At 42.0% G+C, this 14,587-nt stretch overlaps 1 protein-coding gene across 4 annotated transcripts in view; it reads right to left on the bottom strand.

Annotated features, from left to right (window-relative positions):
- SCFD2 (sec1 family domain containing 2) overlaps positions 1-14,587 on the bottom strand; it is a 312,542-nt gene that overhangs the window by 256,632 nt on the left and 41,323 nt on the right. For all 4 annotated transcript variants that reach the window (XM_073342057.1, XM_073342056.1, XM_073342055.1 and 1 more), the window contains exon 3: positions 8,693-8,820. In XM_073342057.1, coding sequence (XP_073198158.1) covers positions 8,693-8,820 — 128 coding nt within the window. The remainder of the gene's footprint in view (positions 1-8,692; positions 8,821-14,587) is intronic.

Genomic DNA, 14,587 nt, shown 5'->3' with positions numbered 1-14,587 from the left:
AGTCACTGGAATACATACCAAAACAGGGCACACATACCAAGGGAAACCTTTACAAAAATAAATATTTCTGTGTTTTTAAAATTAATAAAATAGAGTCCAACCACACCAGTGAGAAAGAAGGACAGCCTCACTAAATTGCTAGGACGGGGCCAGTGGGATAGGAAGGGCACAGTGGACTTGGGAAGCCAGGCTGTGCAGATTCTTGTTGGGCTGCATGCATTAGTACATTTGACTTTTGTTTAACACAAACAAACGAACAAACTAAAGCAGATGCTGCTTTAGTGTAAGCATTGCTACAGGACCTGCACAGATCAGGCTGTGAAATTACAAACAAAAAACAGGGACATTTTAAGTAGGAAAAAAATTACATTTCAGGGCAAGACAGACCAAGATTAGTGTTTTAAGCTCCAAGTGAGCCTCACAAATTGTAGACTTTGAGACAGTGCGTGTAACCTTAATGCGAAAGAACAGATTAAAAAAATACTTCATCATTTTGCTTCCCATACTTTTTACTTTCTATTCTCTACAAATCTTTAAAGTAAGCACTTCAACTTTAAACTGTCCTTTACTGAAGAAATGAGCTGTTCGTTTGCCTTATACAGATGAGCTACTCAGGAGAACTCTACATTTATAGGTATATGAACGTATGTCTACGAAAGTGTGACCATATATATTTCGGCTATACAAGAAAACCATTAGTGAAGAAATATATACGAAGTCTTATGTACAAAGGCTACCAGAAGCATAAGAAAAAGATCAACTGAAAAAAATAGAAGAAGATTTGTATGGAAAGGCCTTTAGAGGAAGACATAGACAAAATCTACCAGTGATTGGGAAAATGAATTATTAAGGGTAAGGCTCTCTAAATTCTATTTCCATATGTATCTTGGGTTGGGAAGGAAGCACTATTTATATTTATATAATCACCAACTTCAAATGGGAGGAGATTATGACTAAGATTCCACGTATGTACTGACATTCTCAAAGAACACTGTATCTTTCGTAAATCTCTTCCAAAAGGGATCTCTGCAAGGGGATCCTTTTGGAGATTTCTTGCCCCAGAGTCCACTTCAATGAATTTTAACACAGAAAGGAACAATTTGACCCTAAATATAGTTGTGTGCTTGCCACCTTAAAGGAAACAAGGAAAGGCGCCAGCCACATGCATGGAGAAGGCTGCCATAATCACCCTAGAACTGTGCCAAAGAAGGTACTGTTGTGGGCCGAATTAGCACAAGGCCACTCAGGCTAAATATAAATGCTGATGCTAAGAAATAACAGACAAGGAGCGGTGTATTTGTGAACAGTTATATACTGCATGCAAAGCTAAGTCAACACTGTTAAGGTTTAGATTTTAGGCAGAAGGGTGCCAGGCAACCAGAATTCCCCTTCACAAGAATAATTTGCAATAGGGTTGTAATGCTATGATACAGTAGTCAGGTAATTTTTGTGAAAAGTATTACAGATATTTCTGAAGTTTATTTGATCCCTCCACTTGATAGTATTGAGTCTTTAATACTTTTGGACTGATGCTGTCTCTAGAAATAGCACATTAATAAATGTATTATTATTTAGAATATCATGCAAGTGATTTTTTTTTAAAGTCTGCTTCCTATTCTATATCTGCTTCCGATTTCAGATACTGCATTGCCCAAGCATATGGAAAAGTTGTTGGTCTTCTCTCTATAAACAGTATTCCAGATCAGTTTTCCATAGGAAAAAAATCCTCCAGGCTAATGCCCACCCCCAACCTTCTCTAAATTACTTCACAGGCTATTCTTTCATGCTTCCTAAAGCCAGGCCAAACCTCCAGGCACACCCCGGCTCCTACCCAAAATTTGGAAGTTCTGTTCAAACTTTACTCAGGGAGTTACCACACTACTCTGGGGAGTTACAGTGTTCTTACCCCCACCATCTTTTACAAAGCCTGATGCTGGGCTAAGTAGTTAGGGTAGGTCTCTCCTGGGATCTTTAAAAATTTAAAGACTAAGACTTTCAAGCTGCATTTTGTATACTTTAATAGAAGAAACCGAGAAGGCTTTCTTCCCATTAATGAGGATTAAAGTAACAGCAGAGAGCACTTTGTTTCTGTTACTGTACAGGTGTTTCAACTTTGATCATTCACTACATCAATAAGGGAACATAATAAAGGGATTCAGACTCAAGCTAGATTTACCATCCTCTGTTAAAACTGCCAAACAAGTCTGTTTTTAAGACAACAGAAAGCTATGTGTAGCAAGGTTTCTATTACTGCCAGGTAATATGTTAATAGCACAGCTTTCAACAACAGACTCAGGGACAGTCACATTCAGAGGATCACTAAGAGATACACAAGAATAGAAAGAGTCAGAGGGGAAGTCAGGACTGGATAAGCAGCAGCATGTGGATAAAAGAAAATCCCTTTTCCCTGATCTAGCAGTTCCTAAAAAACACATTTGGCTCCCCTATGGAGAAGGGAGGCCAACTCATACTTTTGGCCTCTAGTAGGCCTTCGAGTTTAGTCTTAGTTCTTTGTCTAGTTCTTTGAGATGGTTCCCCAGGCCCTCAAGTTTTCCGTTGACAATATTATTTCAAGTTCATCCAGATGCTACTTTGAAGCACCAGTATGTTTGATAAACATTTCTGAAGTGTTTTCAAGCAAGTCAGCTGGACAGGAATCTCACACTGAGATTGTAAAATTATGGCACAACACCTGTGTCTTTGACCATGTTGCTGTTACCAGCAGCTTAAAGAGGACAATTTTCCTTTTGTCATCTTTCGGGGGGGGGAGGATCATCTTAAAATGGCACATACTCCACAGAACTCTTATCCTCACCTGGAAACCACAGCACAAGCTGACTGAAGAATTCAGAGGAGAAAACAGCACACTTACAGCAAAATTCCTCCTCAGTAGACACCAGGGAGATCTTGCCACCTTGGAATTGTATTTATTTCTTAGCTCCCAGAAAATTCAGCCAGTGCTGCTCTCCCCATCCTGCTACACTTTCCTTGACATCCAGGCCTCTCACAACAGCCTCCAGCTGTTCCAGAAGCTCTCTCATCAAATCTGATGATAGTTTTGCCAGCAATAATGTTACACAGCCTAAAAGAACCTACAAGCAACACTCCACACCTTGCCTACTCAGCTCAGCATTATGTCTTCAAAGTTGTTTCCCACCACTTCTCTAAAGCATTAGTCCCTACAGTCCTGTTAAAACGGATGAGTTCAGAGGGGGGATTTAACCTACCCCTCCACTCCTTTCAACTAACAAACCACTGTAATTCACTCAGCTGAAGCCTGGAGGCAGTTTGTACAGGTGAATCATAATTCCCTACAATTAGGGATTTGTAATGGAACCACAGTCAAGCCCTTAACAGTAAGGCACCATCCATTTAGCTCAGTCCAGTTTTGAGAGTTCAGAAGGTAAAAGTCACCACAAATTTTTAAATGAAAGCTTAAAGGGACAGTAATGAGTCTCCTGCAGCTGGTGAAACTTTTGCTGAAAAACGACATCATTTGGGACATTGGCAGTACAGGGGCCCTATGTCTGCAACTGAAAAATAGTTTCCAAAGTTCTCCAATACGAGTCACACAGAAGGGACCACCAGATAATCTAGTCTGACCTCCTGGATATAACCAGACACCAACACCACATAGCACTTGCACAATAAACCAAACAACTGAAATTAGACCAGAGTATTACAGCCCACAGATTACACTATTGTGTGCCACAGACAGAGAACAGCAGGAACTGAGTCCCACCAATGCCCAAGGCGCCCCAATAGCAGGGAATTGATATGCAGTAGGTGCGCAACACAGAAAGGTTAGCAAGAAGGGGTTTACCTGACAGCCAACAGGAAGATATTCAGTGGTTAATAAGGCATGAATACAATTCCACATTTATTTATGAATTGTGATTTGTATGTAGCCTTAAAATGATGCTGCTGCTTCCTGGGCTTCTCCTAACCAATCTTCCTCTTTACCATTCATTGAGTGTGTTAATGCTTAAAACTTCATTTGGGTTTAAATATTAAAATGAAACTCAAAGTTGCATACTAGTGAAGGCTGACCACGGAAACGGATCCCAGCACCAGTGAGGTTCAAAGGCAGTGCCCAAGTGGTGAGATCAGACTTCTGTCTTACTCACAACCCCCTCTTGGCTGCTGGAAGGGCAAGGAGCACCTGTTCCCTCGCTATCTCTCCTGGCAGCTACTCAGAATTCTCTCTCTCTGTTCATCCTTGCAGCTTGAAGACTGGAGAAAATGGAGATGCCAGCAGATGTGAGGAAAACAGTTACAATGACGACTTTTCTTCTTCCACAGCTGGTATCATAAGCTCTCTCACTCTCCTCCCACCCCAGGGTGGGAGAGCTTATGCATTCTTCAACACCCCGCAGAGGTGCTGAGCACCCTGCAGGATACACGGGTGTCACACTGAATAAGCTGTGCTCCTATGACAGGTGTTCTGCTCCTGTTACATAAGACCATCAAAGAAAGGAAAAAGCTGGTCCTTAGTATTTGTCTGTCTGGGAAAAACATGCACCACACACGCACGCGCGCGCACACACACACACACACACACATACATTGAGGAAGGCAGGAGAGCGATTTGATTCATTGCAGTGAGTGGTTAAGGATATTTTAGTACACTGAAAGAAGCAGAAGTTTTTTTACTTTCTTTACACATATTACAGGAGGATAGAATATGGTTTATAAACTCTGAGACAGGACTCCCATGCTGCCACTGTCAAACATGATGCAGTTTTTCAGCCAGCTGCCCACAACAGGAGGTCTCAGAAATACCAACTGGAATTTTAATCTTTGCTTCCAAATGCATTTCACTCCTTATGTCAAGCATAAAAACAGTTTTCACCTAGTGACAGCTGACTTTAGTAAAAGTGTTAGAGATTTTCTTCATGTTGGAAAATGATGCTATGATATTTAATATGAGGCAGGGCCTAAAAGTCCTCAAAACATTCCCTCTAAATATTGGAGAGACCGAGGTGCTACTCCTAAGCAGCAGAAAACAGTGCAATATCCACTGAAATACACCAATATCTGTAGAGCCCAAACTATGACAGTGCAAAGTTAACCTAGGCAGAGGGTGTGGAGACTCAAATCACCTCCATCTTCTCTCCAGCCTTCACTGCCCCATATCTCCATCATATTGGAAGCAGGTGGCCTTTTGACTAAATAAAGGCATCTGTCAGAAAAGAGGTAGCTAGAATTGTTTTGTCCCAGGCAAAGGAAGCAACTGATAGGCAACATGCTACTTAATTTCTTGCTGTCTTAAGGGGCTTTAAGTGTTCTGTAGCGTGATAATTTGGCACTGCACACTCAAAAGACACAGTATAGTTTTAAAGTTTCATTCAACAGTTATGCATCGTTGAACAATTTTAGTTCCTGACATGAGGAGCAGTTTCCTGCATTTATTAGCCAATGAGAAGCTATGGTTTCTAGAAAACCAGACACACACACTTCTGCCCTCATTTCTAGCTTTTGCTTCTTATTTCTTCGTTTTTTTCATTTGCAAGATTGTCCCAAAGCTTTTCTTTGTTGCTCTTCTAGTTATGGGTTGATGAATCCACAGTTTAAAAAATAAATAAGAGATGTACAAATAATAGTAATTTATATCCATGCTTCAAACATTATTTCAAGCACAAATAGCATTTCACACACCTCCACTGCCAAAACAAAACAAAAAAACCCAAACAATAAAAGTAAATACTATGGACTCAACAGAAACCACTTTTAACATGAATCCTTAAGGAGGAAGAGTTGTTGTGGCTCTACTTTGGCCTAAATCCAGAAAATGCTTCTCCTTGCTGCTAGTCTCATTGAAGTTTCTGGTCACTTGAGTAAGAGTCTACAGCACAGGACCCTTAATTTGAAACCGTGGGAATGGAGAACGGAGCACAGGATGGAGGGTTATTGGTTTATTAGCAATACAAAGCAGCAAAAAAACATTTTTAAAAGCAAAAATTAAATCCATTATAAAAATTAATACTTTCTATCACACAAAAATGAACAAGTCATCCTGGGGGATGCTCTCACACACATCATTTGAGGTTATTTAAGCAAATATTCCCAATTTACTGTACCCTTTTTCTTCTAGGTAGATTTGTGACAACAGCCCTGCAACACTTGTCAACTTCCCACTCTTTCAAAACATCCAAGACTGCAGTGTACTGTTGGTATCACCAACACTCACAAACAGTAACTCTGTTTAAGGGTTCAGAGTAGCAGCCATGTTAGTCTGTATCCGCAAAAAGAAAAAGAGGAATTGTGGCACCTTAGAGACTAACAAATTTATTTGAGCATAAGCTTTCGTGAAGTGAGCTGTAGCTCATGAAAGCTTAGGGGTAAAGCAAGTCCGTTTTTATTCCCTATTCAGTGTTTTCTATTCTTGATTTACACACGAGAGTAAAATAAAAATACAAATTTTGCTTTTTAAAAACAAACACTGAGGGAAAAAAATCTACATATTTTCCTTGTAAACAGGTTTGCTGCTTCATTTGCATCTACTTGTGTTAACGGCACATTGCATGTCAGGATGTCTTGGAGCAGAGCTGTGTCATGGCCCTAAAAAAGATACATTAGAAAAAAAAATACATTAATGGTTATTACGGCTCATCCAACAACTTCTATTGAAAGAGATCTGTTTTTTCCATCTCTGATTAGCACACTGATCAAAATACATTAAGTTCACTGAAAAGCAAAACACACATTTTTAAACTAAAAAGTTGTTCAGGAATGTTTTAACTTCTAGTCAGATCAAAACGGAAAAAAAAAATCACATCCATCCTTAGACACGGTTCAGTGTCAACATTTTGGAAAATATGAATATAAACAATGAAGCGATCAGACATTTGAAAAAAGTGTCACTGCCAGGTACACACAACAGGAGAGTCCTATTCTATAACTGAAACACCCAGCAACAGCATAAAGCCATGCAAAGACACAGGTCTAACACTTTATAGTCTCACTAGTATCTAATGTATTGATCAGATGCCCTGAGATATTTCATTCATTCTGTGCTTTCCCTCCAGCCTCGAGGAAGATTTGGGGACTGCCATAGCTCTTCATCTCCTTGATCTACGATCTGATAATATCTTCTCTTGTCCTCCGCACTGGAGCTGTTCCCCCCAACTCCCCACCTAAGTTCCAACCCCTTCCCACCTAGGCCGGCTAGAGACAGGGTGGAGATTCCAGTGCCCTTCCTCCCCCTCCCACAGAAAGGTCAGATGGCTACCAATGATGCTTCTCCTACATATCTTCAGGATCTTTAAGGAAGTCCTCAAGACATGAAGGTTTTCTTTAACATCCCTAAAATATGTCCATGTGTTCAGAATTAATGGGGTGTGTGTAAAGAATCTCTAGTTGCTCCCCAACCTCTCCAAGAACTGGAAAAGGACTTAAATCAGTCTCCTCCATTTGCTGTCTTCACCTGTTCTATTTTTCCCTAATCTCTTTTTCTTTTCTTTAAAACAAAAACAAACAAGAAACACACACAACTAAGTATGTTAGTAAAATGTTAAACATAAATTACACATGAAGTGAGAATGTTAATATTTGCATATTAACATTGCATCTCAACATAAATGTAGTATTTCTGATTACTAGTCTATTAATGTAGACTTTAAGTGTATCAGGTGCATAAAGAATATAATAGGTAAGATGAGTGCGTTAGTTTTTTTTTGTATTTCATGACTTGTTTAAATATGTAAGCCTACCATTAACTTCTTGAATTTCAATGTATTTTTGTTTTGTTTTTGTCCAATTAGAATAACATACTCAAAAAGCTGTAAAACCTCTATATCCCGCAGCTAGCATATTTCTAAGGACTCTGACTCATATTAAATTTTGTTTTCAGCTTTTTGTGCGGTGGCCTTGCCTCACAGAAAGCTCAGTTAAAAGAGAGAGAGAGAGAGAGCGAGAGAGCGAGCAGCACAGATTCCAACAGTCCCGCTCCTAGCCAGACTGTCTGCTTGTCGAGAACAGAAGCTCAGCAGACTACTCTCTGTAAACATGCCCCAAACTGTCATACTTCATAGTACAAAGGAAAGAGGCAACACTAAGCACTTGCATCAGTATATTTATCATCCTCCACGTAACTCTACCACTTTATAGGCTTTTGAATCTTTAAAAAAAAAAAAAAAAAAGCAAGCTCCAAAAACACAACTGCATCATGCTTGAGCAGAAATTGTTCTCATGCAGCCTCAAAGTTCACCAGAGGCCAACTATGGTGGGATAAGAATTTAGAGAATAATGTAAATGCTTTAAATTAGTGGTCTCCAAACCATGGGACGTGCCCCCTTGAGGGTGGGTGTGGAGAAACATCTGGGAGGGCGCAGTGGGGCACAGGCCAGCCTGCGCAGGGGAGCAGGGAAGGAGCACCACCCAACCCTGCTCTGCCCACAGCTCCGCTCTGGCTCCATCTCCAGCTCCAGCCCCTGGCCACAACTACAGCCCCAGCTCCACTCCTGGCCCTAGGCCGCCAGCCCCCAGTCCCTAGGCCACAGCTCCCGGCACCCGGGCTGCTGATTCCACTCCTGGCCAAGGGGGACATGGACACATGCCATTACTGTTAAGGCGGGGCATGAGAGGAAAAGTTTGGGCATCACTGCTTTAAATGCTTGGGACTGAAGGAAATATGGATGCTGAAATATTCCACATTATAGCCCCCTGGTGAAGGGTATATTATAACGCTTACCCATGTTCATCTTAATGGGCAAGTTTTCTCTACTTGCAGCCTCCACTAGGTGTCTCCTAACTTCCATCACAGCTTCCTTTTGTCTGAGATTCATTAAGGACTCCCAGAGAGCTTTGGCAGCTGGATCACTGTAAAAAAAACAAGAGGGTTACACTAAACATCTGTTGCATAATGAAATAAGTTTAAGGCAACATTTACAGTTTAAACTGCGTGTTCATATGTAGTAACTTCTATGAGGTGGACAGTATATAGACTGGTTTCAGAGTAGCAGCCGTGTTAGTCTGTATTCGCAAAAAGAAAAGGAGGACTTGTGGCACCTTAGAGACTAATAAATTTATTTGAGCATTAGCTTTCGTGAGCTCCAGCTCACTTCATCGGATGCATTCAGTGTTAACTTTTAAAAATGGTTACTGTGATTCTATATTAAAAGCTCATACTAGCTTGTTACAAACTGGCATTACAAGTCACACACCAACATTTTCACAGATACTAACAAACTAAAACAAACAAGACAGCCCAGATGTAACCACTATTGTTCACTTCGGAAATATCAACAATACTCTGAAGTTTTTCAAATACTGCAACTGAAGTACAGATAGGCTCGAACTCCAAAGTTTGGGTCTGAATCTTGGTGCAAACATTCCTAAAATTTGGGAGCTGGTGTGCTGATTTGATACAATGGGTATCTTGGGGCTTTGTTTATTGTCCTCATATTTACATATAAGAAATGAACAATCTGCAATAAATCTTAACAGTTCTTACGTTTTTGGTATCTACAGAACATAAAAATGATTTATAGTTAGCTTTTAATAAAAGACACCTAGTATTTTATTTGGCTCATCTGCATTCATTTCCTCATCAGTATTCTCTCTCACCCAAGATACTGTAGTTTATATAATGAATGGCTCCAGTGTTTTCTCTGGAACAAACTTGCCTTAAGCTAAGTCCACGCATATTTTATTTACTGGGTTGGTTTTTTGCTTGTTTGTTTTTTTAAAATAGCTTCCTTCTGTTTTCTCTCAGGAGATTTTTTCCTCCTATTTTTCCTCTAGAGACCCGTACCACAAGTTTACTGTATGCCAGAAATAATTGTTTTGTTTTATGAAATACTCATAATTGAGTTGATACCTGTGTTGTGCTGTCTCCACTGATACGGTCTGGTTATGTTAAGTCCACCATATCATCCTCCAGTGCAGGTCAGAGTACTTTATAAGCCCCTCTATTAGTAGCCCAAGAATCCCATAATCTCTATTTGGATTTGGCAGGGGGCATGGGGAGAAGTGGAGGACGGGAAGGAAATTAAACACCTCCCTCAGCTAACCAAGGTTGGGGGAGGGAGTGTATATTTTATGTGTGTATGAATGAGAGCGCAAGCATTTCATCCCATTAATGTGCTCTGAGAAAGACAATCCAAGCTAAATAGCAGAGAAAAATTGGAGTAAATTGGGGAATAGTCTCCTCAGGGAAATGGCAGGAGACCCATCACTTGAGATATTTAAAAATTAGCCTTGATAAAGTACTAGAAAAATATCCTGCACAGCACGATCCTGCATCAACAGAGGAACTGACTAGATGACCTAAAGCGTCTCTTCATTTCTAATTTCTAGGACACTTATTACATCTCTCTCAGGCCAATGAGGTCTGGGGGGACAGCTCCTTCCAGAGACCACCCAGCCCACTTGTGATGCAGCCACAAGCAATACAAGTCACTCCACTTGCAAGGATGGTCTGAGTGCACTGTCATAATGGCCAGCCAGCACCATACTAATCTCTTGTAACATAAAATGGAGTACTTTTTGATACAAGGACTAGAATTCAAGACAAAGCAGAGGTTCCAAGAGTAACTGTATGCTTCAACACAACTTCCTTGAATTAATGCACTGCTATGTTACTTTACACTTATGAATCTTGGATTGTTTGGGTTTACTGCTTAAATTCCTTTCTAGTTATCATCATCATCATCATACATCTGACCCTATTCAGACCACTCTTATAGGGCATTGTCTACACTATCATTTTAAAATGTGTCTGAGGGTTAGGTTCCTACATAGTTATCCCTTGTTCTAGTTACAACGCTTGTACACTCTGCAGCATACATGGGATCCTAACCAACTTCCCAAACCATGGTATAGCCTTGGACGTGATTTGCTCAAGACTCTGTCTGGACCTTAGCTGTATCCCCATCACACTACACAATGAAACCATGCTGTAACTGGGTCCCTGACACATAGCATGATGGGGAATCTTCCGCGGTGATAATTTACAATGGTGCTTCAAGGGTGAGGGGGAAGGAGTAGCCCTGGTTGGCTCTCATCATTCTCCCGGCCCTCCTCTGAATGTTTTCCCACCGTCCCCCACCCCACTCCCTGCCACTGCTTTTTCTCATGTCTGTTTCTCCCTTATGCCTCAGTTATCTATGGACCCATCTAGAGTGTACATCATCAGATGGTTTTACACAATTTTTATTCTGAACATTCTTTCTCTTCTGCTGATTGACTATTTTCTCCAATAATCCCGATCCTCACAGTCTCTTCACTGGAGCACCCTCTCCCATGCTCTTCCATTCTTTGTCCCCCTTTCTCTTACCTCCCTTTCTTTGTTTTTATTCTTTTAGCTAATCCCTTTCAGACTCTCTATTACCAACCCCAAATTTGCAAATATTATTAATCTGGCTCAAAATATCAGGAAATTGCCTTAAGATCATCTATTTTTTAAAGAAGATAATAAAGTTTGACAGGTTTCAGAGTAGCAGCCGTGTTAGTCTGTATCCCCAAAAAGAAAAGGAGTACTTGTAGCACCTTAGAGACTAACAAATTTATTCGAGCATAAGCTTTTGAGAGTTACAGCTCACTTCATCAGATGCATGCAGTGGAAAATACTGTAGGGGGATTTTATACACACAGAGAACATGCAACAATAGGTGTTACCATACAAACTGCAAGGAGAGTGATCAGGTGAGGTGAGCTATTACCAGCAGGAGAGGAAAAAAAACTTTTGTAGTGAGAATCAAGGTGGGCCATTTCCAGCAGTTGACAAGAACGTGAGAGGAACAGTAGGGGGGAAAAATAAACATGGAGAAATAGTTTTTACTTTGTGTAATGATACATCCACTCCCAGTCTTTATTCAAGCCTAATTTAATGGTGTCCAGTTTGCAAATTAATTCCAATTCAGCAGTCTCTCATTGGAGTCTGTTTTTGAAGTTTTTTTATTATAATATTGCCACTTTTAGGTCTGTAATCGAGTGATCAGAGAGGCTGAACTGTTCACCGACTGGTTTTTGAATGTTATAATTCTTGACGTCTGATTTGTGTCCATTTATTCTTTTACGTAGAGACTGTCCGGTTTGGCCAATGAATTTTGACGGTCTTTTTGGCTTTCTGGTTTTCGAGAAAGCAGAATTCTCATTTTCCTGCTTTTCTTCACAACCACAAGGCTAGAAACTTTTTTTTTTTTTTAATGAAAGTAAGCTGAGGTTTTCACACACATGCCTCCAGGAGCTGGGGCTTTATACATAGACATTAAAGGTCTGAAGGGACGAAAAGCACTAAATATAGCAGTGCTCCTGACAAAATTGTGAGAGTTGGAAGAACAGCTGTCTTTCCTTCTCTCCCACCCTGGGCCTACAGTATATTATATTTAAACTTAAATAATCAAATTTAGAAAACCCACCAAAAAGTATATACATTAAAACAGCAAAACATGGAACTTCTATGTTCCACTTGTATGTTATATGTTTTTCCCTCACCCTCTGTCTACCTTTACAGCAGTGTGGTCTAGTGGATAGAGCACAGGACTGGAACTCGGGAGACCTGGGTTCTATTCAGGGGTCAGCCCCCACCATGTTGCACGACAGACACTTGACAAAATTACCGGACTTAGTGACGGACATTGGCGGAGGGAGCTCTGGGCTGAGGCAGGGGTTGGTGTGTGGGAAGGGGTGTTCAGGCTCTGGGCTGGAGGTGTGGGTTCTGGGGTGGGGCCAGAAATGAGGGGTTCGGGGTGTGGGCAGGGGCTCTGGGCTGGAGCAGGAAGTTGGGGGAGTTTGGGGTGCAGAAGGCTGCTCTGGGATGAGACCAAGGGGTTCGGAGGGCAGCAGGGGGATCATGGCTGAGGTTGGGGTACAGGAGGGGGTCAGGGGTGCATGCTCTGGGCGGCGCCTACCTCAAGCAGCTCCCGGAAACAGCAGCATGTCCCCGCTCCAGCTCCTATGGGGAGGCGCGGCCAGGCAGCTCTGCGTGCTGCCCTATTCCCTGCAGCTCCCATTGGCCACAGCTCCCGGCCAATGGGTTGGTAGCCATGGAGTCAGCATTGGGGGAAGCAGGATAGAGGCAGCGTGCCTGCAGAGCCGCCTGGCCGCGCCTCTGCAAGCAACAGCACAGACAGGGAGCTGCCTGAGGTGAGCACCCCCACAGACCTCAAAATTTTTACCACGGACACTTGTGTTCGTGTATGGACACATTGCCGACCCCTGGTTCTATTCCCAGCTCAGGCGCTATCCTGATGTGTGACCTTGGGCCAGTCACATCCCCTCTCTGTGTTTCAGTTGCCTCATTTGAAAAATGGGGATAATTATAATGACCTCCTTTTGTAAAGTGCTTTGAGATCTACTGATGAAAAGTGCAGTATAAGAGCTAGATATTATTACTTAAATAACAGATTTTTTTTTAAAAAACAAAACAAAAAGAAAAACCACCCAGACTTATGGCTGACTGTTGTACTAAAACAAAAAACTCTATTTTTTTTCAGCTATTTCTCATAGCTTTTGACCCAGTGGGTTTTCTTTACTCTTACTGGCTTACGTTGTGGGACTGAGGGTTGTTTTAATGTGCTAAAACAGCAAAAAAAGACAAGTGTGGTGAAGTCTTAGAGCTGACTGGGGCCTGCCATATTCCCATGTGCCTGGAGATTTGCACAAATTACAATGAGTATTTCCAGACAAAATTCTGGTTGCTTGAGAAAGAAAAACAGCAAGAAGGGTAAATAACAGTGGAGATACCACAGATGATATTTTTCTTTCTGCAGATGTACCAAGAAACAAATACCCAAGCTCTAGGTCTCTGTATACAACTATTTTAAAATACAAAAAATGAAATAAGAATCCATAATCCAAAATATTTGATTGCTCAAGGCCAACGCTCTCAAAAATAATTCACTTAACAATTCAGAATGCCTCATCAATAATACTCCACAAGCAGCAATCCCCAATCCCTCATGTTACCCCTTCCTGAAAAGCCTGAGAAAGCAAATAAGCCGTGCAGCATGCCCTGACAGTGAACAAATATAGACACTATGGGTATAAGCCTGGATCTGAGCCCAGGCTCAAGCCAAACCCCACTTAGACAATCGCATGCAAATGTGCTAACCTCGGGCTCATACCCCGGGTCCCAGGACCCTGCAGGGCTGGAGAGTTCAAGCCCATGATAAGCTGGGATCTAAGGTCTGAGCCCAATTGCTTTCCTGTATGCAAACAGCCCCAGCTTCACATGGGTCCTGAAAGTCCTCCAGATGTATCCCAGAATGCCTGGCAGCAAAGGAGCAGTGCTGCAGGCAGCCAGCCCAGTGTCCGAGTACCATTACTGCCTGGCTGAGAGCGCTACCCTTTCCTGCCCCAGCTCCTCGTCACTGCTGTGTGGAGTTTGCCCCAAGCAGGGAACAGAGCTGACAGGTGGGAGGAGGCTCCCAGGCAGCGGGATGCTGGGGGAGGGTCATCCATCTCCTGGGCATGCTGAGCCGGGAGCCCTGCCACTCCCCATCCCTGCAGGGTGGTGCTTGGTTCCCACTCTGCTCTCTGGCCCTTACTCCTGGGACCTGCCTGCCTTCCATGGGGTTGCGTGCACTGTCACACTGGCGAGTGGGAGCCATCCCCAAAACTTCCATGCAGACTCCTGCAGCAG

Source organism: Lepidochelys kempii, chromosome 4 (assembly GCF_965140265.1).
Source record: "Lepidochelys kempii isolate rLepKem1 chromosome 4, rLepKem1.hap2, whole genome shotgun sequence".
Lineage (NCBI taxonomy): Eukaryota > Metazoa > Chordata > Testudines > Cheloniidae > Lepidochelys > Lepidochelys kempii.
The sequence above is the reverse complement of the archived record's forward strand: the minus strand, read 5'-3'. Positions and strand labels throughout refer to the sequence as shown.